This window comes from Chiroxiphia lanceolata, chromosome 17, assembly GCF_009829145.1.
Source record: "Chiroxiphia lanceolata isolate bChiLan1 chromosome 17, bChiLan1.pri, whole genome shotgun sequence".
Taxonomy (NCBI): domain Eukaryota; kingdom Metazoa; phylum Chordata; class Aves; order Passeriformes; family Pipridae; genus Chiroxiphia; species Chiroxiphia lanceolata.
The window spans coordinates 4,485,131-4,511,443 of NC_045653.1; the positions used below are offsets into that span (position 1 = coordinate 4,485,131).

Sequence of the window (26,313 nt, forward strand, 5' to 3'; positions counted from 1 at the left end):
CACCTGTTCCATAATGGAACTGTGTTTTGGCAGTCACCTTACACCAGCCCCCTCGTACGGGAGCACACACGCTGATTTCTGAAGCATACCCTCCCTCACACACCCCACCCCCCCCCCTCAGCGCTCTGCCAGGAGCTGCAGCGCCGGCACCGCGTCTCGCTTTGAGTCAAGCTGGGATTTTTTTTTGCTTCTTAATGCAAAATAGACACAGTTCCGTGTGGGCTTTGATTCCTCCTGGCCATGGATTCGCCCCGGGAACAAGCGGGGCCGGGACGCGGCGGCGGAGGAGGGGGGGCGGCGGGAGCGGCTGAACAGCCGCTCCCGCCGCCCCCCCTCCTCCGCCGCCGCGTCCCGGCCCCGCCCCTCCACGCCCGCGCGGTGCACGCCGGGAGCTGTAGTCCGCCTCCCCGCCGCCGGCACCCCTGGCGCGGGGCACGCCGGGAGTCGTAGTCGGCGCCGAGCGTGCGGGGTGGGCGGTGCCGCGCGGCCATTGGGCGGGGCGCGGCGGAGGGGGCGGGGCCCGCGGGGGCTCGCGCGGTGCCGTCAGTTCCGGCCGCCCCGCCGTTCTCTTTGGTGTTTGCCCTGTGCCGCCGGTCCCGCCCGGCCCATGGACTGAGCGCCCCCGCCCCGGCCCAGGCCGCGCCCAGCGCAGGTGAGGGGAGCGCCGCGCCGGGGGCTGCGGGGAGAAGGGGGCGGCCGCGGGGCTCCATTTCCCTCCCCCCCCCCACACACACACTCCAGCACACAGCGCGGGGGCTCGCCCTGCCGCCGCTCCCGGGCCGTGCCCGCTGCCGCGGCCGCACCGCGATGGGCCCGCGGCGCGCCGCGGGCGGTGACAGCGCCGGGTCGGGGCCCGGAGCGGGGAGGGCTCACTGCCTTCTCTCTGCCCGAAATGCTTTGCCCGCCCGGCGGCGGCGGCGGCAGCGCCGGGTCGGGGCCCCCCCGGGGAGGGGCTCGGCCATCGCACTCGCGGGTACCGGAGCCCAACCCGCAGGGTCCAACCCGGCCGTGCGGGGCTGCTGGGGCAGGAGGGGCGGCGGCGGTGGCGGAGCAGGGACTCCCCAGGGGCAGCCTCCCCCGAGCTCTGCCAGCACCGGCTTTCCCACCCCCCACCCCGTGCCCACCGGGTCTCGCAGCCCCCGCTGCCCCGGGATCGCTGCTCCCCGTTTCCTGGGCGCTGCACGAGTTTTTCAGGAGGTGTGAAGCAACAAGTCCCTTTTAAACCTTTCCACTGGCTCTGTCTGTCCTCGAGGTTGGCAGGGTTTGGGTTGTCCATCCCAGGGCGTGCTGTGCTTGGTACTGTCAGATCCATTTTTGTGATGTATTCATCTGTTGGGTACTTTTGTCATTGCTTTTCTGGCAGGTTTAATGCAAACCTGGGAGGAACATCCCTTGGAATGTCAATGAAGCCTAGGTGTATATATATATATAGCACTGAAATAAAATATCTGAATGAAGTCTGTTGTCTGCTTTTGGAAGAGTATATTTATAAAATCTTGTATCCTCTAACTAGAATATGCAAGTACTGCATCATTCCCTCACTGAAACTGATAGAAATATGGGGCTTTTAATACTAGGGGCCATTAAGAACTTTTCTAATGATGCAGCTACAGCTGTGATGTAACAGAGTGATCTCTGTTTGTCTGATGGTTATCTCACATGTGCAACAAATTTGTTCAAACTTCTTTTACAGAGATATTTACTGGAAATCTGCTACGTCTCAATGAGAATTTAAAGACCTAATGGGCCAAGTTTTTTACTATATTTTCTATTTTCTGATGTTGGATCAGAATCTTATTTCCAAACTCTTCTTAAAGGATGTATACAAGAAACAATTCTTTTTTTATATTGTTGTTTTAAGCAGCTGCTGTTTCTTTCTTCAGAGTTTTTCTCATGAATCATGTTTATGCTATCAGTACAAGTCAGAATACGAGGTGTTTTGTGACAAAACACAACATAGGTTGAAGTAAACTTGGGATTATGTGACTTTACAAAGTCAGAGCAAAACTGGAAACTGCTGTGTGCCTTTCAGATCTTCCTGAGGAACAGCAGCTTTATTCTGCAGACATAGGAGCTTTCACAAAGCCCTTTTTCTGATTGCTCTGTCCAGGATCCCTGCCAGGGTCAGTGGTTTCGTTGGGGTGTTGAGGATGCCCTGGGACAGGAGATCTCATGTTGGCTCTCAGCAGTGTCAGTGGGGTTTGTGACCTGTTCTGCTGCAGGGAAAAAACCAAAACAGACCATTCCATGTTTTGTCACAGCATTAACTGAGCTAAAGTATCAGTTTACTGTTCATTCATGATATCACTTCCTGGTTTATGGTTTTGCATGATGTTTGGAACTGTCTGTTTTATGTGCTAGTTTCCTCTTTTCCTTTAGCTTTTACTTTCAAATTTTGGGCTTTTGTTTTCCTATTAATAATCCATGTCTCAGCTCCCAAACTACTTTGCATAACATTTAGTGTTTGTACCCTCACCAAAAAGAGCAGCATCTTTTTCTACAGTCAGTGTTGCCTTTGAGATGGACTTTTGTCTTGCTCAAATATTTTAGAAAATGATTTATCTAAGAAGGAAACATTGGTCAACCAGTATTTTACATTTTGTGTAAATAGCCTTAAGTCTGTAAAATTTATTCTTTTTTTAATTGATTTGTAGTGAGTATTTAGACTTTCCAGTTGTAAATAGATGCTCTTAAACACTGTTGCAGCAGCTTGAGAATTTTATGCTGTATCTTTCAAAGCTACCCCTGATGGGGGTTTTTCAAAGGTATTTCAGGTAACAAAGCATCTGAACAAACCTAGAATTTGTGGAAATTTGTTCCTCGTGCCTCAAAATAGTCGAGTGTGGGACAAAAGAGACTCAGCCACCACACTGGAGTATTTAAAACTCCTTTAGAAAATGGGAGGAGAGAGGGAATGGTTCTCACCACTGTTTTGTCTGGGAGTGAACACTGATGTGTTCCCAGCCTGCAAACAGGGGAGCAGATGCTGTTCCCTGGTGGGTCTGTGTGTGGGGTGCCCCTGGGTTGTGGTGGGAGCTGGGCTGTCACTGTCCCCAGCTCTGGGCTGTCCTGCCTGACCGGAGAGTGCCACATTGGGAGCCACCGGTGAGGGGGGGCCAGGGGGTCAGTGCTGTGTGTTCCACACCCCCCTCAGCCCCTTGAGTCCTGCCAGCCCCCTCAGGGCACCCACATCCTTTGGCAGGGATAGGCTTGGGGTTCTTGTTCTGGTTGAAATGGGGATAAATGAACTTTCCTGCTTGAGAACAGTTTGCTGGTGGTGAGGAACAAGGAAGGTGCCTTGCTCTGGCTGCCAAGGGCCAGTGACTGCTCAGGTGCAGTGTCATGGGGCATCTGCTCTTCAGAGAGGAATTAGTGCTTCATTCAACATCTCATTTCCTATAGCTAAACATCCTTCTTGGATGTTGTCTGTGACGTGATTTTTGGTTGGTGACGTCAGGAAGCCCTTGTAATTTGAATTTGATGGTTGTATCTGGCATTTGTCCTGTTTCTCAGCCTGCTCTGCCTGGTTCCATCCAACCCCTCCCTGGCTGGCACTGGTGGGGCAGGAGTGAGTGTGTGCACACGGGGTGGGAATGGTGGGCACAGCTGGCTCCTGACAGAGGCACAGTGGGAGTGTTGGAACCTGCAGCCTTCCGAGTCTGTGCCTCCTGAAGAACAGGACACCTTTCTCTGTGCTGGTCCTGACAGTGAATAAAACCTTTGAGGATTTAGTCTCTTGTATTTTCAAGTGGTTTCTCAGAGCTCAGAGCCAGTCTGTGGCAGGACCCACGTGAGATCCTGTGCTGCCAAACCTGTTGTCTTACAACAACAAGGCCGTTGTGTCCCTCCAGTAGGAGACAGAAACGTGCCAGGTGCACACAAGTGTGTTCAGTCCTGGGAATCCAGGCTGGGAGGGACTCAGGGAGTGAAGTGATCCCTCCATCCCTCTGTGGTGTTGGGTCTGCCAGCCTCATCCTCCGTGGATGTCTATCAATGCCCTGAAGCTTGCCACCAGTGGATCCCCTCTATCACCCAATGCAGGGCAATTCATTGCCACTGTTACTATCAGAAGGTGTTTTCTTGATGCACTTTTAAGCCTCTTGCCCCTGGTTCTGTCACTTCAACCATGAAGAACAGATTATTCTTTTCCACTCCAAAAACCTTGTAAGCACGTGAACTGCTCGTTGTCAGTCCCCCGCCAGCCCTCTCCTCTTCAGCATATACAAGTTCAGATCCTTTAGTACTTAGACCCTCACAGGTTACACTTCTCTGAAGCTGAGTTTTGGGTGTTTCCTACTCTGGTTTTGCTGAGGGGGTCCCCACGTGGGTGCAGAGCTCCAGCTGAGGGCTCAGTGCCTGCGTACGGAGCAGGACTGGTACAGACCTTGCTCGGGCTGGGTCTCCACTGCTGCACCTCAGGATGGTGATGGCTTTCCCCAGAGCAGCCTGGGAGCATCACCTTGTGTTGGGAAGTGCTGTTGGTTGTAGCTCTTCTCCACTGTGCTGTGCCCATGGTGCTGTCTGGGCTGTGGTTATCAGCAGGCAGTGCCTGCCCAGTACCTGTTGCTTGCTCCTTCTGGAGCCTGGCAGGGCCAGCAGGGATGGCTGGTGGAGAAAATTCCATTGGCTTTGTGCAACTTGGTCTTGATCCTGCCTGTGAGTATAATCCATTTCCTTGCTTTCCAGACGCTTAGTTAATCTCCAGAAAACCTTCTAGAGGAGAAGTTGAACCAATAGGACTGTGATCCTCTTGTCTTCCTTCCTCACTCTCCAGTTACAAACAGCCACTGTGGTGCTGCTGCTTCAGGCTCTGCATCCTCATGTTCCACAGGGCTCCTCCAGGGGAACTGGGCAGAGTTCTGGGAGTCATTGGAGGAGTTTGAAATGCCTGTCTGAAGTAAATTCAAGAGCTCTGTCCTCCTCTCACCTCACTGAGGAGTGAGATCTCCCCCATTTTGTGGCTGTAGTGATGCTGCTGGCATCCGCACGCACTTGGCTTAGGCATGGAAAAGAAGGATTAAACACTTTGTGCTATATTTGTAAGCAGAATAAAATAGGTTTTGATTTCCATTTAGAGCAGTCCATGCAGTGACAGGTTTCATATGCAGTACTGAGATAATTTTATTCTGAAATGGTTTAGCTAGGTTGATTTTTTTATATGCCTATTTATGAGTGAAATCATTAGATGGGAAATGTAGCCAAAAGGTAGAATTTGTATCAGATTTTTGCAGCTAATAGCTGCCAGAGTTTCTTGGGTTAGTGGCTTGCTTTTGGTTTGGCTTTGTGAATTAAGGTCTGGGTCTAATTTTGGGAGCTGATCTCTAAGGCTGTGAGGAAGAAGGTTGACTTCCATAGAACTGGAAGCCTCACTACAGAAAGAAAATTGGCAAGTGACTCTTATAATTCTGCAAGAGCACTATTGTGAGATTCCACTGTTTGGGTGAGAAACATCACTTGGGGTTGGGGAAAGAGCAATGAAGATTCTTGGATCAGGTTGGAAACTGTTTGGAAAAGCATCTCCCTTGAGCAGCCTGTCAGTGGGAAGGGTCCTGCGAGTTCTCATCATCAAATGGATGAGGCAAACTCAGTGCAGGGTGAGAGGTTTGCTACAGGAGCTTTTTTTGGCTTTAGGAAGCAAAATTCTAACTCTGTGTTTTTTCTTTTAGGCATTCTCCATCATAAATATCCTATTCAGAACTAAGTCCAAATCTTCACTCTCTGGATCTCCTAAAGGTACTGGAAACTTACTTAAAACATTGAAGTTTCTTACCTTTTGTTTACATCACACTGAAGAAACCACAAGTTGTGGCAAAACATGATTATCCGCAGGAAGTGTTTGTTTTTTTGTTTGGTCCTCTGGCTTCCATCTGCAATTCCTGTGAGAATTCTAACACAAAAAAAGCCCTAAGAAAACTTTTATCTGAAAATGCTGTCTTCTTTCTTTTATACAGGAGGATTTTTATTTCTTTTTGGCTGTGTGGACTGAGGCTACACTCACATCTTTGTGCATTTCTTTGGTTACCTTAGTGATGTCTGAACTCTGCATTTTAATGTATTCACAATTTCTGGGAACGTTCCAGGCGTTGATGCACCAAAAGAAAATAAAAATCTAAAAACAAGTGGGGAGAGCAGTCCTCTGTCATCTGGAAATCCATCTAGGTAGAGCTGTGGCCATAGGTCACCGAGTCCTTTGATGGCAGCCACCAGACCAGCAGGAGAACCTTCTGGTGCAACACTGATCCGGGAACATTTGAAATACTCTTGGATGAGTTAGGGAAAAGTAATGGTGCGAGGCTGGGAAGGGAGCAAGTTGTGTGATAAGCTGCTGCCTCAGATGGTGTGAGTGAAACATTAGTTCTTTTCCCCTCTCTTTGGATGGTTGAGTGGGTTTGAGTTCTAGCAATGCCTCAAGTGTTGTGTAGGGATCAGTTACTTAGACCAGTATTTGTCTTCAAAAGTTTGGAGCAGCTCACCCCTGATTACAGGGAAAAATCTCCTGGAATTCTGGCATCTTTGTTCTTTTGACCACTGAAACAGTCTTTATGAGTTGTTAGCTTCAACTTTCTAGGTATGGTGCTTTTTTCTTGGATAGTTATGATTTTTATAAGCCTGCTATAGAGTAAAGGGCATATTCCTGTGTAAAAGCACTGTAAACCCTTTCAGAATCCCCAGATAACCTGGAATTAAATCTGCAGTGATGGAGAGTGAGTTCTTCTACCTGAGTTAAATACTTCCCACAAATCAACTACAGCATCAACTTCACAGGTAGCTGAAAAATACAAACTAAACTCCAGTTTGTTTTGTCAGACTGTTCTTTGAGGTTACTTGCCAAAATGTGAGCTCAGTGTTTTTAAAAAGAAAGCATAATATATATTTGTATATATAATCTTGGAAGGTATAACCTTGTAAGCTACTTCCTAGTGTCTGAAATTGTCAGAAATTTGTAGAGTGGAATATCAGTGTTTCACAAGATGGTTTTAATGCCTACTTTGCCTTGGTTCTGCCTGAATTCAGTGTACTCAACTCTGAAATAGTTCTGAATTGGTGATAACTTACAGGGTGCAGAGGCAACTTTTGATCTCAGTGTAGAAATGTGAGGTTGGTGAAGGAGTGAGAAACATGATGATGAGGTAGCAATTTGTGTAGAAACAAGCCTTACATTTTCTTAGGTTAAAAATGATATATTTATTGGAAGAGTTCTATTTTCATTACAATTCTGTTTCCCCCCTGATCACAAGTTTCTGTTCAGCTGTGGTGAAAGCCTGGTGTGGCCAGGTACTGGATGTGCTGGGGATAACCCCTAACAGCAGTGTCTGCCACAGCTTCCAGGTGTTTGTTCCCAGTAAGGGTGGAGCTGACTGATTCCTTAACTTTTGTGTTTGTTAGGCAGTGCAGCTTTTCCTGCTTCCACCATTTGCAGTCCTGGGAAGGAGCACTCAAAGGATCCTGTTGAACCTCTGTTCTTTCTCCCTAAGCTCCTGGCTGCAGAGCCAGGTGTTGCTGGGGTGGTTTTGCTCCTCAAAGCCTGGCTGTGCCTGCACTGGGGGTGTGTGTTCTGCACAGTGGGTGGCACTGGGACATCGGGCAGGTGCCCAACCGAGCTGAGCTTCGCTCTCAGCGCTTGGTTCCTGGAGAGCCTGGGTGCCTTTTGGATCCCAGAGGGTCTGTGAGGGCTGAATGGATTTTCCATTTGGTTGGGAGTCTGTGGGAGGGCTCATGGTGGTTCCCAGTGAGAGGTGCTTCCAACCCTTCTCCAGGCCCCTGCAGCCTGTGCGGGTGTGACCGAGCGGCCGCTTTGCCGGGCTGGGCACGTGGGCTCTGCCCTGAGCAGGTTTGGGCTACGGACACTGCAGTTCTCTGGTCTGGTGGGCAGATGTGCACAGCTCAAGTCTGCTCCTAACTGGAGCAGATTCCAAACCCTTATTGTCTGAGGCAGTAGGATGTGAGCTCAAGTCCCCACAGGTTTTGGTGGATAAGGGCTGAATTGTGTCCTGGAGGTGTTTGCAGAGGAGCTGTCCCAGGCCGAGCACCGTGGGCTGTGAGTCCTGCTGGGAGCTGGGCAATGTCTGACCTGTGTCTGAGCTTCTCAGGGACTCGGCCCTAAACAGAGAAAGCAAACTGTACTGTCCTTGTTGGGGATTTCTCTCCTTGGGAAAGAAAATTCCTGGGGATTGCACAGTGTTCCTCTCTGCATCGTCTGACTGGAAACCACTCTCACCTAAGTGTTCTGAAACCCGCCTCCCTAAAACCAGGTGATGGCAGGTATGGGAAGGGTAGTGCCTTGCTGTAAAAGCAAACTGCTTGGAGGCAGTTTTCTGAAAGGAATGCCAGACTTCCTTTCCAGCATGATCTGAAACATCCCGATGTTCCTGACTTCAAAATAACAACTTTCAGTGGCGTCTTCTCAAAACGGGTGGGTTAGAAACTGTAAGTTCAGTTACTTGGGAGGACGTTGCACTTCAGCAGGAAAGGAGAATTCACTTTTTTTATTGCACTGCCAGACTTTGTTATAGTCTTTCCCAGGCAATTATTATTGTTGTGTTATGTTTGAAAATTTTCAGTGTTTCAAGTGATGCTTGTGGGAATGAAACTTAGTGATTATAAAGTTATTACCCTGGAGTCTTATTCTAAACACTCTTCCTCTTTGTCTTAGGATTTCTTAGATTTCCTTTAGGCAGACTCCCTAATACCACACTCATAGTTATAATGCACCCAGTGTGTAACTGCTGCAAATTTAGTAGTCCAATATAGGATTTGTTTTGACTATAATCTACATATGTGTTTTCTGGACTAATGAGATCTGAACTATTTTTGCTCTCTAGTAAAAACAAAGTTATCCAGGTGGTAATATGATAAGTCTGACATGTTTATGATATTTTTTTCCAAAATAAAAATATTCCAGATGGTAGATTTGTTGGTGTATCTGTTGTTTCCCGGTAGCTTCTTACCTCTTATCTAATAAATAATTAAATCTTTCTACCCATGAATGTATTAATCTAGGGTCCCCTCATAGGCTTTTTTTGTCAGTAACTAGCTAAAAACTTCCCTCTGACTCATTGCTGCGCCTCTCACATTTGGAAGTCCATTCACAGGTTCAGAATTTGAAGCTCACAGAGCACTAGTGGAGTTGTGTTGCCACTAATAGCTCCCTGGTGGTAGCTGGAGCAGTGATTTCTCCTTTTCACCTATCAATTATGAAAGAATGAACCTCTGCTTGCTGCCCTAATCAAATCTGTAGGTGACCAGTGTGTGTGCATGTGCCAGTGCCTTTGTGTGTAAAATGGATTTACTTGGCTGTAAAATGTATTTTTAACAAATAAATTGATACGCGGCTCGTAAGTGGATATGGGCAGCTGACCTGTTCGTGTCTATTTAGGTTCCACTGGCTGAGCATGAAGATAATGTTGCATCCATGTGTAAGAGAAATCTAATACTAATTTGTCAGTGGAGGAAGGGTCTGTCACAGCCCTGCACACGGACTGGGGTGCCCCTGGCGCTCCGAGGGGGGTTTTCCTACATGGCCATAGATGCCCCTGAGCACTTCCAACACTTGTTTATAGTGCTGCAAGGCCAAGTGACTCTAAATTGATGCTTGAACTGTGACTGAGGCATGTCCTGACTTAAATAGAAGTAACCTTCAGAATACATGTAGCTGACACAGTTTATGATCTCCTGCACCTTTACTTTTCCCAGCCAGAGCCACTGCGGTGTTTCCTGCTGCACACCAGCTCTTTCCCCTCAGAAGTGGCTCAGCATTCTTGGTATCCAGGGGAAAACTCTATGATTACAATTAAAGGATGCATGCTCTAAAATAGCTGTTTTGTAAAGACTACATTTATTGCTTGCCCTCCAAGTGGAAAAGTTCACCTTCAAATGGAAGAATGCATGAAATGTCATTTGTCCATGGAAACTTATACACTTTCTTCAGTGTATAAGCTGTGGCTATGCGTGTAGGTAACTGGATTTGCTTTGTAAGTGGATTCAGTGGTGAGGAAAAGAGATGGACAGTAATGAACAAGCATAAATAAAGCTTCTATACTACTCTTTTATAAATGCAGGAGGTGTTAAGCTTACATGACAGGGCATATAGATGGAACTGCTGTTAAAATTGGATGTGTGAGTGACTTACTGCAGACAAAATGGGAACAGTGGATGGTGGAACACTTCCCCTTTTGCTGATGGAGGAATAATTTCAGTAGATTGTTAGAGAATGCTAAATATTTGGCATAATCTTTTTTTTCATCTTTATGTTTTAGGTCAGCAATTTGTCTTCCCCACACGGAGTTTGTCTGCGTTCAAAGCTGTTTGCCTACAGTAATCTGCTCTGGTTGGAAGTGAACATGTCTCAAGTTCAGATTCAGAATCCTTCTGCTGCCCTTGCAGGGAGCCAAATATTGAATAAAACCCCAGCTCTTTCACAACCTTTGAGTATTCCTTCTACTACCAGTTCTTTGCCCTCTGAAAATGCAGGCAGACCTATCCAAAACTCTGCTTTGCCCTCTGCTTCAGTTACATCCACCAATGCAGCTGCAGGTAAGAATGAGTGTCAATAACTGTGTATATTCTTAGTGTTTATAGTCTCTCTATGTAGGCATATATATATGTATATGTATATATATATGTATGTATATGTGTATATATATATGTATATGTGTATATATTTATATATGTATATGTGTATATATATATATACATACATATATATACACACAAATATATATGCCTATATAATATATATATAGAGAAAGTATATAGGCATATATATATATACTATACATATATAGTATATAGGCATAATATACTCCTGATGTCTTGCACCTACACATACTTTAAAAATAATATTTATCCAACTGCAGTAGCTTGTTATTCTCTCTCCCTGTAGAATGAAATCTGTTTGAGACAGGTAGAAGCATACTTTTCCACAAGGTTCTAATAATTAATTGATAAGTTTGGAATAGTAAAGAATATTTTGAATTGTGTGGCATTTAATTTTTGAAATATTGCTATCCATCTTTTCTACCAATAGCTTGTTTTAAATATAAAAAAGTGTTGTTTGAAATAATTTGTTTAGTTCTATTATCTCTAGTTCTTTTATGGCCAGTTTAATGATAAATATATTATGCTGATAAAATACAGTAGAGTGAATAAAAGGTAATAAATAAAAAATAGCTAGTAGGGCAAAATAGGATTGGGAAAAAGAAATTAACTGACTTTTTGAAATTATTCAAGGCAAATGACCCTGATAGATACTTAGAAGATTTTCTCCTTGAAATGTACCACATAAGATACCATCTGAATGTGGGAATTCTAACTCCTTACTTCTGGCTTGCATTAGAACGTTGAATTTAATGATGCTCCTTTTGGGCACCAGCATTGCTTGGAAATCCTGAAGGTCAGGAGATTGTTACCAGTTTGGCCAGTGATCAGAGCTGGCTATTCCAGCAGGTCCTTGCTGGGAAGTGGTGTATTGGAGGCAACTAAATGCTAAGCCACTGAGATTTCTTTTTTTTTTAATTGAAAGAGATAGTAGAGTTCACAGTTACCTGTTCATTTATCTGATTTTATGTAATCTTTCAGCTCCTTCAAACATGGCAAACCCCAAAGAGAAAACCCCCATGTGTCTTGTGAATGAGTTAGCCCGTTTCAACAAGATTCAGCCCGAGTATAAGCTTTTGAGTGAGCAAGGTCCAGCTCACTCCAAGGTAAATCTTCACATGGCTTTCCTGTTGCTGCCACTCATACTCTTTCACTTCCATGAGTGGAAAGGCCAAGTGTGTGCTCTTGGTGCAAGGTAATCCAGAGTCATGGAGAGGGATGGGAAGCCCCCGGAGTACCGACAGTAGGGCAGTGTGGAGCTGTTACTGGGGGACTGAACAGCTGGTTTCCCAAAGTGTCCCTTGAGCTCCAAGGTGTGAAGGAGGCAAGCTGGCATGTACATAAAATAACAGTCAGAGCATCTGTTCGATTGTGTTTTCATTCTGATTGGAATTAATTAAGTAAATTACCAGGGAGACCTTGGCTTGCCGTTTGTCTGATTAATTTGTCAAAATTTCGGGCGATGTATATCCTTCCTAATCCCACATACTTTGCTTGTAATCAAATAGACTTGTGTTCACCTGTGAGCATGTAGAAGCTTTTATGATGCAGTGTGAACTTAACTGTCTTCAGACTGCTGAAAAATGTCTTTAAAAAAACCCTTCAGAGTATTAAAGCAGGAGTGGAGTTACGTGGCACTCAGAATGGTAGCTTCCAGGCTGCTGTTCAGTGGTGTGGGCACAGCAGCTCTCCTGGGGCTGTCACCTCTCCACATGTGGTGCTTGGGGTTTCTAGCCTGTCTGATCTCATGCAGGAGAGTTGCCAGCTACAGTTGGTGTGAAATTCTTAGTTCAGTCATCAGGGAAATCCTGTTGGTGTTGGAAATCTGGAGATGACATGGGAGTTAAGGAGAGCTTGAATTACCGTATTCTCAACTTGTGCATCCACTGAAAGACTCATTGTTTTGGGTGAGAGGGTCTCATAAATTGTGTGAATTCTGAAGCAGCTCCTAACAAAGTTCCTGTCTCTGGTTTTGAGGTGTTTACAGTGCAGCTGACTCTTGGGGACCAGCACTGGGAAGCTGAAGGAACTAGTATTAAAAAAGCGCAACACGCAGCAGCTGCCAAAGCTTTGGAAGGGACAAAATTCCCCAAGCCTACAGCTCGTCCCTCCCGTAGTGAAGGCAAGAATCCAGGTATATGCCACAACAAACTGCTTTAAAAAAAAGTGTACGTAGGGAGAATACACCTTTCTGCTTTTGGTATGTATTGAAGTTGCATCAGGATGAATAAAAACTGTGATTCTGCCTATTTAACAATGGCAGTTGCCAGGTCTTGTGAGAACTTCAGCTTGATTTGGTCTGTGATTGTCGTAGGTGACATGGTAAATATCATCACAGAAGCAAATTAAATGTGTAGTTTTTTCCATCAAGTCATTCAGGGTTGAAGAACCTCCTGCTTGACTTACTGTTTTGTATTGTAACACTTAGGGAAATCCTGGAAAAGATGTTTATCCTAATCCTAAAAAAACCCCACTAATTAAAAAAGAAGAAAAAAAAAAAACCCATATGAGGAATTTCGGTCATAGCAAAGAATAATCTTTTGTGTGGGCAGATGAATGTGTTACATAATTCTGGAGAATAATTCAAAAGCTGGACAATAAAGATTTCTTTGGACATGTTTAATTTCAAAAAAACCCAAAATATAATGTGGGGGATTGGATCAGAACATTGGCATTTGCGTAATTTGTACTTCTTTAAAGATAAATGTATATTGATTCAGATGAAAACATTTAAGTTGTAATTTGTTATGTTTAGTGAACTTCTTATGTTACTAAGGTTGCTCCTAAGACCTGTTTAAGATGTCAAATTCTGTATGTACTGTGTTCACATCTCAGCTGAGTGTAACTCAGTCCCTGCAGTCCAGAGCCTGGGACAGCATCAGTGTGTTCAGCTATCACCTAAATTCCTTCTTTAGAAGACTTTGTACAGACAGCAGTGAAAATACTGAAACTAGCAGTTACTTATTTTGTCTGTGCACCTGTTCCGTAATTTAGTTTTGTTTTGGCAATCACCTTACACCAACCCCCTTGTACAGCAGTACACACTGATTTCTGAGCCAGAAAGACAGAGAGAATGACACTTACTGACTCCTTTCTCCAGTGAGAATGGGCAGGGAGTCAGTTCTTCATCCCCATGATACTGAGAGAAATATTTTAGCTCTCAGGAGCAATTTACCTGCCTTTTGCCAAGGCCAGTTGCAATTTCAAAGTGAGGAGTCATAAAAACCATTCATAGGTCATTGAGTACAGAGAAATATTTGATTCTCAGTAAACAAGAAACACAGAAGGAATGTAGCATATCTGGTAATTTAAAAGGACTTTTTGTAGAAGAGGAGCTTCTTTTCTGCAGACCACATTGTTAGATATGCTGTGAACATAAGTAAATTAGCAGCTTTAGAAATTTAAAGCAAAATTAAAAAAAACAAAAACAAAATAAAACCAAAACAAACCCCCAGCAAATGCACTTTTTTGTAACAGGATTTGTCACAACTGCTGATTTAGTGTACATCAGATAGACTTATTCTCTTTGTGTTCATTAGCAGTTCTGTTTGGAATTCAGTCATTTCAGATATTGCATGTGGCAAAACTTAAGCTCATTTTTCCGTGCTGTGAGACAGCATAAGAGCTTAGGTTGTCTCTGTTCCTTGAGACAGCTGGCCAACCCTTCCTGTTCCTTTTCCTTCAGACAGTGTAACCCCCACAGTGGAGCTGAATGCACTGTGCATGAAGCTGGGGAAGAAGCCCATGTACAAGCCCATCGATCCGTACACGGGGATGAGATCCACCTACAACTACACCATGCGGGGTGGCACCTACCCCCCACGGTACGTGCACGGGGTTCTCCTGCCCTGGAACCTCTGCTCTCACCTCCCCAGGCTCTGCTGCTGCCTCCTAAGACTGGCTGTGTCACCCTCAGAGGGACACTCAGCTGAAGCAGAGCCAGCCTATGAGGCCAGAGGGTTGGAGAAGGGCACCCACTAATGTCCGTAATTTGTTTTATTTCCAGTGGTTTGTTGTATTGCAAGGGAGCTGGGCCAAATGTTGAAGTGTTTTTGAGGGCACTCAGGCATAGCCAGCTTCACTAAGCAAATACCTAAATATTTCTTGCATTCCCTTTCTGTGCAAAAGCAAAAGTGAAGAAAGCAATTTGATGTTCTTTCTGAAACTATTTAAATTAAAGCTTCAGTTTTAAAGAATTTTATATGGGCACGTAGAATTCAAAACTGACTGACCTGGCAAGTCTATAAAAGTGCAGTTATGTTGTCTTTGTGTTGTACTTGGTCAGAAATGTGTTCCTATTGTAAAACAAGGAATGTTGATATTTGCTTCAAAGGTTTCTCCCTAAATTCGTTTACACTCCAAATCAAGATGTGGCTTTTTAATCCTAATGCTTCAGTGCCAAGTTGTGGTTACTGATATCCAAGAGATTCACCCACATCTAACTTAGGTGTCTGTTTACTTTTTAGGCCAAACCTTCTGCTTATTTACCTCTCCCTTTGCAGGTACTTTTACCCTTTTCCTGTCGGGCCCTTACTTTATCAAGTGGAGCTTTCAATTGGAGGGCAGCAGTTTCATGGGAAAGGAAGAACAAGACAAGCTGCTAAACATGATGCAGCTGCTAAAGCACTGAAAGTTCTGCAGAATGAGCCCTTGCCTGAGAAACCAGAGGTGGGAATTAGTCTTAGTGTTTTAAGCATAATTTGCTAAGATAAACTGAGATATTATTGTAGAATTTTTTCCTTATTGAGAGGAAGAGGACAGTTGGGAAATTTAATTCTGTGCAGTAGTGGGGGACCTTCTTATGTCAATAGAAACACTGATTTAAAGCATAAATTTCTATGGAACTAGAGTTTTCCCAGATGAAGCTTTGTTAATTCTTTTACTGTCATATTTTTTCACAGCAATGCTCTAGACCTCTGTCAGATATGAGCACTGGAAGCATAGATAGGAATTAATATCTAACCAGGTACAGATCATACACAAACTTCTGAAGATGTGTATAAATGGGCAACATAAAAATCAGACATGGATTTTACTTCCTGGGCAAAATTCCTACATGATTTTGGAAAGAACCATGGGAGTTCTAAAAGAGCAGGAAGTTCATGGAAGTAGTAAACTCATACACACATTTTGATTTGAATATAGGAACTCAATTTGTATCCCTTCATATATTTATGGCTGCCCAGCACTTTCCATTCCAATACCCTGTTATTGCTTTTTTCGTGTTTTTTTGTTAAGTGGCTTTAGGCAGCAGGTCTCACTGTGGGCACAGGAGTCACTCAGCTCCTGGGCTGGCTGAGAGCCTGCACAGCTCCCTGTGTGTTGGCTGCCTTGGCCAAAGACAGAACTAGTAACTTGCAATGTGGAGTTTGGGAGAACGTGCTGGACATGGAGTCTGGCTGTGTGCTGAGAAAGAAGGAAAATGAAGAAGTGGGCAAGAAGGTAATAAGGGGTCTCAGACTGAGAAAATAAAAATAGCTGGAAACTGCCAGGAATGGCAGAGCAAGAGGCTTGAGGACATGTGATGTGAAGCCAAGGGACTTGGAGTTAACTCTGAGTGTGTGTGAGAGAGAGCAGTGCCAGGTAATTGGGCAAAAGCACTGGCTCAGGAAGAGGCCTGGGAGGTGCTGGGGGAGGTGATTTGCGTAAGGGAATGCAGTTTATTGGATGATGGAGGCCATTAGGGATTACAGATGCTGTTGGGGAGAAGGGAGTGGTGCTGGGAGCAGGAACTGAGAGAGTGGGGGTGAGCTCTGCACTGAAATCTGAACTGGGATAGGCAGAGTGCGGGCAGGGACCAGCTGGGCTTTGTGCAGGAGAGGCCAAGGCAGAGGAGGATGTGCCCCTTCAGTGCAGGGAACCCCAAATTCCAGAGTTGTTGTTGTTCTGTGCCAGTGGTGCAGAACATTCTCTCTTTGCACCCACCCTGTAAAAGACAACCTGCTCTCATCAGCTGTTTTGCCCCTCAGGGAGCCCAGGTCTGTGCCAGACCCAGGGAGCAGCTCTGCAGGAAGTCATGGGCTCACATGTCACTGGATTGTTTTCTGTTCCCTGTTTTAGAAATGCTTCTGTGCAGGTGACTTTCTGAAAATTTCTAGAGTTGTGTTTAAAAGGTGGGTAATGTGAGGTCTTCAGAACAAGCTCTGCCACTGTTTTCCATGACCACATCCCCTGTTCTGTGGGATGTCTTGTTTGGTGTGAGGGCTGTGAATCCAGGGGTGAAGGGAGATTGCAAGAAGGGAGAATTGTTTTCTTAATAAAACAGGACCTGAATGGTGTCTGAACCCTGAGAAACCTGCATTTGTGATTTTGTTTTTCAATTTATGTTTGATTTAGTCTGCAAAAGGAATAGTAGGAAATGCAGCTTAGGGAGAGGAGAGCAGGCCTTGGAACAGGGGGTGCTGGTTTACAACAAGCACTCGGATAAATCAGGTCTTCATTTAAAGTTTGGTACTTAAATTCATTAGTACTTGTGGCTTTCAGGTATTGTAGTTTTAGAAATGTCTGAAGGAATTGTTTCTGTATCAGCATTTTATACTAGACAAGATGAAGGTAGAATAAGGAAGGTTTTGGTGCTAAGTGAGCCTTGTTCATTCCTGCATCCAGTGAGAAAAGGATCTGGAAGGATACAGGAGTGTGAGGTCATGAGAGATGCTATTAAAATGCCTGTTTACAAGGGAGGCAAATTAGGGTTTCACAAGGAGATATAATCCTGATACTTCCTACCAGTCATTTGATGTTGCCAGTAATTGTCTTTTTAAATGTAGTTATTTCTGTGTGTTCTGTTTGTGTGTGTGTGTTTGTGTAAACAGAATATTCTGAAGTTTGAACTCTTGTGTTTTGGGGGGGGTTGTAATTTTGTACATTTTTTTATTATTATTTTTCATCACAAATGTTTGTTTTTATGCGATTTTACTCTTGTATTTTTAAATTAGAAAATATTAAATGATTAATGATCAAAATATTAAATGGGCTTAATAATCTCAAAGGTCTTTTCCAACCTAAACGATCCTGTGATTCTAAGAAGATATCATTGAATAAAATGATTAGACTTAAAGGGTAAGAATGACCATTTCCCACACCTACTTGGGTTGCAAATCTAGAAGCAAGTGGCAGGAAAAAAGTGTAGCAATATTAGCCCTCAGCTGGACCAAGCCCTGCCTGAAGAACCCAGTGTCATATTTGACATGGATTGGGACACAGTGGTGAAGGTGCAGGACAGGGTGACTTGGCAGAGCCAAAGGCAGACCTGATACAACATTGATTGAAAGCTTAGGAATACAGAGAGCTGGGCTTCCTAGCATGAATTTGGGACAGCAATTCTGACTTTGGCCTCAAAATCCTAAACCCAGAATGGCTTCTGTGTTTGTTGCCAACTTATGTCAGCTCCTCTTTATCCCCTGAACGTGGAAGAGCAGACTCAGGCTGGGCTGTGGTTGATCAGGGCAGTTCTGCTCAGCACCTTCCCAGGGGTGCAGCACTGGCTCACAGGGAGTCTTAAGGAAGGGCACATGGAAGGAGTTCTGGAAGGGGTCAAATCCCTCCTAATGGAGTATAGTATTTGTGTAACTTGCCTGGGATTTTTTAATATTGCTTTTGTTTCCTTTTGTGACTGGTTTTCACTTGTTAGAGGTGAGTTTGAACAATGTGATGAGAGCTAGGAGTGGTAAATGCTAGTATTTGAGGTCTTGCCCTGATTTAGAGGCACAGATTCCTTGGAGAGTTTAGTCTATGCACACATGCAAACTACTTCAAAAGCAAACCTGAGCCATCACCTGCCTGGAGATGTGTAAGGAAAAGGAGAGAGCATGTGTGTATGATTAGTTTTGATTTAAAAAATAAACTGATCCAGAACTGAACTAGAGGCAGAATAACCAGTAAAATAGTTACAGACTGTTAATTGTTATTTTACTATTAATTTACTCTTTTTAGATAAAGGTATTGAAGAAAAGAACCTCTGTTTTGCACTGTGCATAGGCTTGGAATATGTCAAGAATATACAGCATAATAGAGCAAATAATTCTGTTCTATTAATTTGTATTCTCTTGAAAGAGTGTTAAGTGGCAAAATTTAGTCCAGTAAAGAGAAGTCTGGGTTATCTTAGTAAAGAAAAATGTTGGAATTCGAAAAACTAGAATATAGCTAAAACTACAAGAAGTGGAAAAATATTTGTAATGGAAGTGGTTGTGCTCATGTTTGTCAGTGAGGGCAGTGACAGACTTGTCCTGGAACCCCCAGGCTGGAGTGAACATGGCCTTAGGGGGTTCAGATATTCCTTCTGCTGCTATTCCTGCTGAACTTACCAGTTGCATTTGAAATCAAGGCTTTGACTTGTGTATTCAGTCTGGGCTTTACCAGTTCTGCCTCGTGCTGGGAAGGGTGAGGGGCTGGGGGGATGCTCCAGGGGCTGCTGTCCCCTGTGGGCTCTGTGTTCAGAGCTGCCCCTGCCCTGTGACACCTCCACACACAGCCTGGGACTGCTGTGGCTCTGGGATCACACCTGGCAGGGGCTGCTCTTGTAGGAGGACATTGTGCTCTGTGTGCTCTCCTGCAACTCCAGCCTGACATACAAGGTCAGCCCATGAGAACAGTGTGAAATCTGCTGGGACAGTGGGACAAGTGAAAACCTTAGATTAATTTTACTATTTTGGTTTTTTGTCTGAAATGGGAAGAGGCTGTTTTAAGGGCTGGGATAAAAAAATCCTTCATGTTTTAAACCAACTCATTAGTAGCAGCCATAGGGGATGCTTGCTGCCCTCACACTGGTTTTAATCCATGAGAGCTCTCTAGCTCAGCTCTTCTGCTGCTTCTCCAATAACATATTGAAATCATTTTTATTACCTGATTGCATAACTAGTATTGTGGCATGATATAATTGGTGAAATTGCTGCTGTTCATCTTTATCATAATCTTTCCAATAGCACTGCTGGACACTTAGTCCTAAAATTTCTCTGTTGCTGTTGCCTCTTAGTTCATGTTGATCCCAGCATCAGTGAAGATATTTTTGAAATCACAAAGTTTTACCTGGAGATACGTAGAAGTGCCCATGGGTAAAAGCTTCACTGGCACTGCTAGGGCAGGTGGGATTTCCCAGAGATGGACACCATTTGATTTAGGGCAAGTTCCTGGTAGGATGTTCTTCAGATGAGAAAAAAGCTGTAGGTGAAGCACTTACAAGGGAGCACATGAAGAGACAGGACTGTGCCAGGGGCTGGTCACCCATCCCTCATTCACATTGGTCCCACTCTCAGATCTTTATTTTTCCTGCCCTTTCTCTTACCTGATACTGTCTTAGTGCTTTTGTTGCAAATGTCCAATCAGTATATGAAAACTGTATTTCATAAAGGTACTTCCATTTGGAAATCAGTTCATTTAACACTTCAATTTGGTTTTCTATAAACACATTTTTAAACCTATTGGCCCTTATTCCATTTGTTCTTTCCTGTAATGAGCACATGAAAATATGAAGGTTTGCAAGCTTTTACACATACACCTTAATGAGCTTCTTAAGTTTCAGTTCTGTAGTATGTGGGCTGCATTTCTCCACATTCACGTAACATGGCAGTAAAGGTTAGAGTACTTAAAATTTGGAGAGTTCAGTAAAGTGGTTGAATGGATAAAATTCAATTTAATAGGATCTTTATTTTAAATAGAGTATGCTTCTTTTAGGTTAACGGAAAAGAACCAGATGATGAAAATCTCAATAAATCTGAAATAAGCCAAGTTTTTGAGATTGCACTTAAAAGGAACTTGCCTGTGAATTTTGAGGTATGTTTATTTTACAAGCTCTAGATTTGTTTTTATTAGAGTATTAAGGGTACACATTAAGTTGAGTCTCTCCCAGATAACCCAAACAACTGACTTTTAACGTGTCTTGTTAGTTGTGAATACACTTTTACCTTTAATAGACACCCTGATTGTCTCAGAGTTTATATGGCAAAGGGAAGAAAAAGGAAAATCCACCTGTTCACAAATTCATGCCCTAAAATCATCACATGAGTGAACAGCCATGCTGTGGTTGTCTGTGCAATCTTTTTTCCAAGCTTTTTGAAAAATCAGTTTTACAGTGAAGAACCAAAACATAACCCCACATTAATGGTTAGAACATGGAAGTGCAGAATCGAGGCAAAAGAGTAGAGCTCACTCTGAAAGGCAAGGATGGAAGTATTTGCTTAACTAAGCACTGATCTGGACCACCCTCGAGGTGCAGAATCTCACAAGTAGGTTTCTTTTCTTGCCATGGGGTGACCTCATGTGCATCTGACTTTCCTTTCCCTTTGGCCTGGCTGCTTGCTGCCTCTTTGCCCCTCCTTGATCATTTCAGTTATCTTAAATCAGGAGCTTCCACAGGAGCATCTCTGTTTCACTAAAATATTAATTTATCGTGCTGCTTTCCTGAGCTGGCAGAGTAATGTTTAAGTCAACTATCTGAATTATTACTGTAAGAAAATGCAGTTGTGTGTAACTGAATTGCTTCTGAAACCATTGTACGAAATTTTACATGAAACTTTCAATTATTGCAGATTAGCCTGAGCATCACTGGTAAAAATACACTGTGGGTGGAAGCTCTGAATTCATTCTTACTTTTTGACTATATGGATATTTTGAAGTATGATGTGATATGAATGGAGTTAAAAGACTAAATCTGTAGTGGGCAGCTGTCTCTTAGATGTCTCCAGAATTCTTCAGAACTCCAGAGTTCAGAGATCAGAATTTCTGAACTAAAATGCTGGATCCTAAGGAATTGCTTTCTCTGTAATGTTTTATTACTGTACCATGATATATTTAATGAGGTGATGTTACCTGTGGGGAAGTACACACTGATGAAATAGAACAGTCATATTTCAATACTGAAAAAGTAAATCAGTAAATTAACTAAAATGGGTTAATGACTTGCACGTAAATACTGTTTACTGCTTGCTGCATCTGGTCTTTTAAAAGTATGTGCTTATTTGGGTGGGATGATGTTATTAGAGTGAGAATGGCTTACTTTTTGGATTGTATGAGAATCTAAAATCTCTTTATCCGTAGTTCTTGAGAGAAGTTTGCTATAACCAATGTGCCCTACCATTTTTAATAAGTGTTTATCACGCTTTCACTCAGTTTTTCCCTCTGAAACAGGTGACCAAGGAAAGTGGTCCTCCCCATATGAAGAGTTTTGTAACCAAGGTGTCAGTTGGAGAATTCATGGGTGAAGGTGAAGGGAAGAGCAAGAAGATCTCAAAGAAAAATGCTGCAATAGCAGTCCTAGAAGAACTGAAAAAATTGCCACCCCTCCCTACGGTTGAGAAAATGAAGCCACGAATCAAAAAGAAAACAAAATCAATAGTGAAGGTAAGAGACAAAAGGTTGGAAATTTGACTGTGCAAATAGTCATCAGGGGAGAGGCTTTTCTGAGTCAATTATAAACTCTCTTGAGCTGCTCAGTCTTTGCCAGCACAAATGAACTGGTACTTTGCTCCCACTCTAACGGGGTTCTGACACCACTCTCATAGCATTTATCAGTAAATTCAGGACGAAAGAGAAACCTTATACAGGAATGACTGGCACATAAAAATCAAGCTCTGACTTTCAAGGCTCAGGCTTTACAGCTTCGGATTTTTCTTGATTTTGCTCGTGCAAATTCTCTGCAAGCCTGCCCCTCCTAATATAGCAGGATTAGAACTTGTAAAGCTATTAGCAGGGGTAGGTTACATGTGGTCAAGTGTGACAGCAGAGCCAAATAAATTGAGTATTTCCCTTTGGCTGTGACAGTGTTTCATCAAGCAGCTTTTATTTCAGTATTTTTAAATTCTAGAGATGAGTGAACTCAGTGGCACACTGCGTTTTGTCTATTGAACCAAACATTCACGAATTTTGGCTTATTTCCTAAACATTGTTCTACGTAGCTGCAAACAAGTCCAGAATATGGTCAAGGAATGAATCCCATTAGCAGACTTGCCCAGATACAGCAGGCCAAGAAGGAGAAGGAGCCTGAGTACATGCTGATCACAGAACGTGGGCTGCCCCGGCGCAGGGAGTTCGTGATGCAGGTTGGTGTGTTCACTGCACAAATTTGGTGCCTGGCTGGGATCTCTTTGGTTTTTTCTCATGGTAATCAGGTTGTCATGATGACAGAGAGATTTAACAGGATTACAGCCAGATTTCCATGACATGATTTAACAGAATATCTAATGGGTTACATTCACAGGAGATAAAGGTTCAGGAAAAGTAATCTGAGTCAGGTTTAAAAACAAAATTGCATAGGGCACCAGAAGTCTATGTTGTAACTGCCTAATGTTTTAATTAACAGGAATATTAATATTCTGTTAAGAGATACCGAGGTGCTTGTTTTTTGTAAAATAAGATTTATTAACACTAACCTGGGTACCCAAGGTGAGATGATGAAATACAGTTGTTTGTGTGCTTTCTGTTTGGGTATGTTGTGCTTGAAGGCCGATGACATTGATAATAAATCACAACTTCCTTAGAGCAGTGATCACTAGAATGATTTTGTGACTCCAGGCCTGCTAGAGACACAGATCACTTGTAAAGGAATCCCTTCACTACTGCTTAAGAATTGATTTGGTTTTTCTTCCTCTTCTGCCCAGGTGAAAGTTGGTGTACACACAGCTGAAGGAATGGGCACAAACAAAAAGGTTGCTAAACGCAATGCAGCTGAAAATATGTTGGAAATCTTAGGTTTTAAAGTCCCTCAACCTCAACCTCCAAAACCAGCATTAAAGACAGAAGAGAAGGTGAGTCTTGAGGAACCAATGGCTCCTTAATGCTGCAGCAGAGGCTGGGCTGATAAGGGTGGGAAATTCATGCTCTCTGCCCTAGCCAGGAAACAGTTGTGTTGAGGGGACTGTTCTCTAACAAATAGTGTGCTTTGGACACATTGTTTGGTTTTTCAAGTAAATCAAAGTCTGATCAGAAGGCTAAATGAATGCATTTCTGCTTTATGGAATGGCTCAGAACCTGTGATAATTGATGTGTTGGTGTTAGAAACTTCAGAGACCTGAAGGTTTCAGGACTGGTAGCAATAATTTTACACAGCCTTGTCACCAGTTGCAGTGGAAAGTTTGTTACAGGTCTCTCTGGTGGGTCCCTGAGCAGGGAAGGAGCCTTGTGCTCTGCTGAGGATTCAGCAGATATTACCAGGGAGTTCAGACAGCACATCTGGGGTTAGTTTTCTCTCTTTCAAGTATGTGCTCATATATGTCCAGTGTGCTCTCCTCAGCAGTACCAATAACTAACAGCAGTTTAACTGGCTTTATTCTGGTATCTAGTTCTGAGTATGTGTGTTCCTGATACCACTTCTCTGGACTGTGGATAGTTTTATTCCTTCAGTGAATAAGAATCACTGAACTTTTCTCGGTAGTGATGTAATAATTGATATTTTTGAATAATAATTTCTTCAGTAAAATTTTGGCTGGTCAGATCACCTGCATCTTGAAAACTTTAAAACTTGAAGGGGGGTGTGTGTGAATTTTAAAGGGATACTGTGAGTTTGAGTTCTTTTCCTTTTATTTTTAAGACCCCAGTGAAGAAACCAGGTGATGGAAGAAAAGTCACCTTCTTTGAGCCAGGCTCTGAAGAGACTCCAGCCAGTGAGTAACCTGGGTGAAAGCAGCATGGCCCTGGTGGGGGGCTCAGATTTGTTCCTTGTGTCCCCAGCAGTGCCACTGAGCACTCTGGGACGAGCAGGGCTGTGCAGCTGCTGCCTTGCAAACTAAATGGAGCCCTTGGGAAGGTTCTGTTCAAAGTCCAAAGAGTTTATTCCTCCCGAGGCCCCTTTTTCCTGGGATGGAGAAAGGGTGTCAGCACTAACTGGAACTGGTCATCCTCAAGCAGAGATGGAGAGAGAAGGAATGCCCTTGTCCAGAACCACCTCTGTCTGTGCCTGATCTCTGATGACAGAGCAGGGGCTGTGCCTGCACTTGTTTCTGGTTGTGGGGGTCACACCCAGGTGACAGGCTGGAACTAAAACACCCCAAACCTGGCCACCCGTGTCCAGGCATTGCTTTCTGGAATGTCAGCTGGTGGGAGGAGTCAGTGTGGAAAGTTTGTCTGTCACCACAGGTTTCTGTTCTGGAGAGCATGTTTCAGGTGCTTTATATGTTTAACTTTGCTGCTTAAATTATAAATAGCAGGGATTGACTTGGACTTAAGTAATATTTTACTGCACCCAGAGGATCTTGAGTAAACTTCCTGACTTCCTATTCAGATTTTGCTATCCCTGCTTTCTTCCATCTACACATTTTTGGTTTTCATGCTTAGACTTGAAACAGCTCAGTCCTGCAGAACTTCATTTGTCTGCTCTGCCATAAGTGACTCCTCAGTTTATTTCAGTAGCACTGTCTTCCCCACCTTTCTTGAGCACACCTCTGCAATTTCCCCCCACAGCTCTGTGTGAGTTCCCTTTGGAAAGCTGTTCTTATCCGTCTTTAATCTATTTTATGCCATAATGTCAGTAAATTGCTATCAATTGGCTGTGGCTGGATGTTTGCTGTAAACAGTCAAATCTTGCCTCTTCCCACTGTGCTAATGTTCCATTTTACCTTTCCTCCCTGTTTGTTCCCACAATATATAGTTTAACCTTTGTGGACTATCTGCCACTCTCTTTACATTATTTAACAGTGGCTCTGGCCATTCTGTGGTTTCATTATTTGCTCCTACAGTTTTAAATGATGAAATAAAAAATTCTGAAAGCAAAAGATCGATCTAGAATGTGGTTGCAGCTGTCAGAGGTGTCTGTGGGCTTGACTGATCTGGAGAAACTGCTCCTGGAGGTAAAGGGGCTCCTTTGGCAGGAGCAGGTGTTGCCCAGAGTCAGTAACTCAGTAACTCTTGTCTCAGTGATGCTGAAGCTTTGATTGGGCTCACCAAGTTTGTTGGTAGTTTGAAAGAGACTTGAAACAAATTATTTTTTTCCCAAGTGGCTTTTGCTGCCTGTGCCGGCGGGAGGGCTCCCAACCAGCGGCTCTGCAGTGTGCACCTCTCCCCTCGCAGGTAATAAAGAAGATGAGTTTCGGATGCCTTATCTCAGCCATCAGCAGCTTCCTGCTGGAATTCTTCCCATGGTCCCTGAGGTTGCCCAGGCTGTAGGAGCCAACCAAGGACACCACACCAAAGAGTTCAGCCGGGCAGCTCCCAACCCTGCCAAGGCAACGGTGACGGCGATGATCGCCCGGGAGCTGCTCTACGGGGGCACCTCTCCCACTGCCGAGACCATATTGAAGAGCAGCAACTCCTCAGGCCACGTCCCCCACGGACCCCTGACCAGGCCCTCCGAGCAGCTGGACTATCTCTCCAACGTTCAAGGAATCCAGGTAAATGTTCAGCTTTGTGAGATTTCTGCCAGAGCTCTCCAGGCTGGCCCAACCTGTTTGTTCTAAAGCTTTTTAGTTCTGCCGGTGACTGATGTGTTCTGAGGCTGCTTGTTCAGCTCAAATTCATGTAAAAGTTTTACTTTACCTGTGACATGTACTGAACTTTACAGCTTTTTTATTTAGTTTTGAAATGTGCGTTTCTGGGCCACCCTCAGCCCTGATTCAGTGCTACTCAACAAAATCAAAGTGCATTTTCTGAAAATTGTCCCGGTGTAGGAGCACAGTGGGCACTTGAACTTGGCTGATCTGAAATCAGGTTCTTTCACTAATCTTTCATACATTAACATTTGCTGTAGGCTGTGCATTTTCTTACATTTGGTGCTCAGTGGATTAAAAAGCATAA

At 43.9% G+C, this 26,313-nt stretch overlaps 1 protein-coding gene across 5 annotated transcripts in view; it reads left to right on the plus strand.

Moving 5' to 3' along the window:
• Positions 1 to 484: 484 nt before the first annotated feature.
• Positions 485 to 26,313, plus strand: part of STAU1 (staufen double-stranded RNA binding protein 1) — a 29,426-nt gene continuing 3,597 nt past the window's right edge. For 2 of the 5 annotated variants that reach the window (XM_032705187.1, XM_032705191.1), the window contains exons 1-13: positions 531 to 652; positions 5,667 to 5,733; positions 10,257 to 10,533; positions 11,578 to 11,702; positions 12,574 to 12,730; positions 14,282 to 14,420; positions 15,099 to 15,264; positions 20,266 to 20,364; positions 21,700 to 21,930; positions 22,485 to 22,628; positions 23,187 to 23,333; positions 24,116 to 24,188; positions 25,591 to 25,910. In XM_032705187.1, coding sequence (XP_032561078.1) covers positions 10,341 to 10,533; positions 11,578 to 11,702; positions 12,574 to 12,730; positions 14,282 to 14,420; positions 15,099 to 15,264; positions 20,266 to 20,364; positions 21,700 to 21,930; positions 22,485 to 22,628; positions 23,187 to 23,333; positions 24,116 to 24,188; positions 25,591 to 25,910 — 1,794 coding nt within the window. In that variant the 5' untranslated portion in view covers positions 531 to 652; positions 5,667 to 5,733; positions 10,257 to 10,340. Of the gene's footprint in view, positions 653 to 5,666; positions 5,734 to 10,256; positions 10,534 to 11,577; positions 11,703 to 12,573; positions 12,731 to 14,281; positions 14,421 to 15,098; positions 15,265 to 20,265; positions 20,365 to 21,699; positions 21,931 to 22,484; positions 22,629 to 23,186; positions 23,334 to 24,115; positions 24,189 to 25,590; positions 25,911 to 26,313 lie in introns of all 5 variants that reach the window. The other 3 variants (XM_032705190.1, XM_032705192.1, XM_032705188.1) reach the window with 3 other exon arrangements.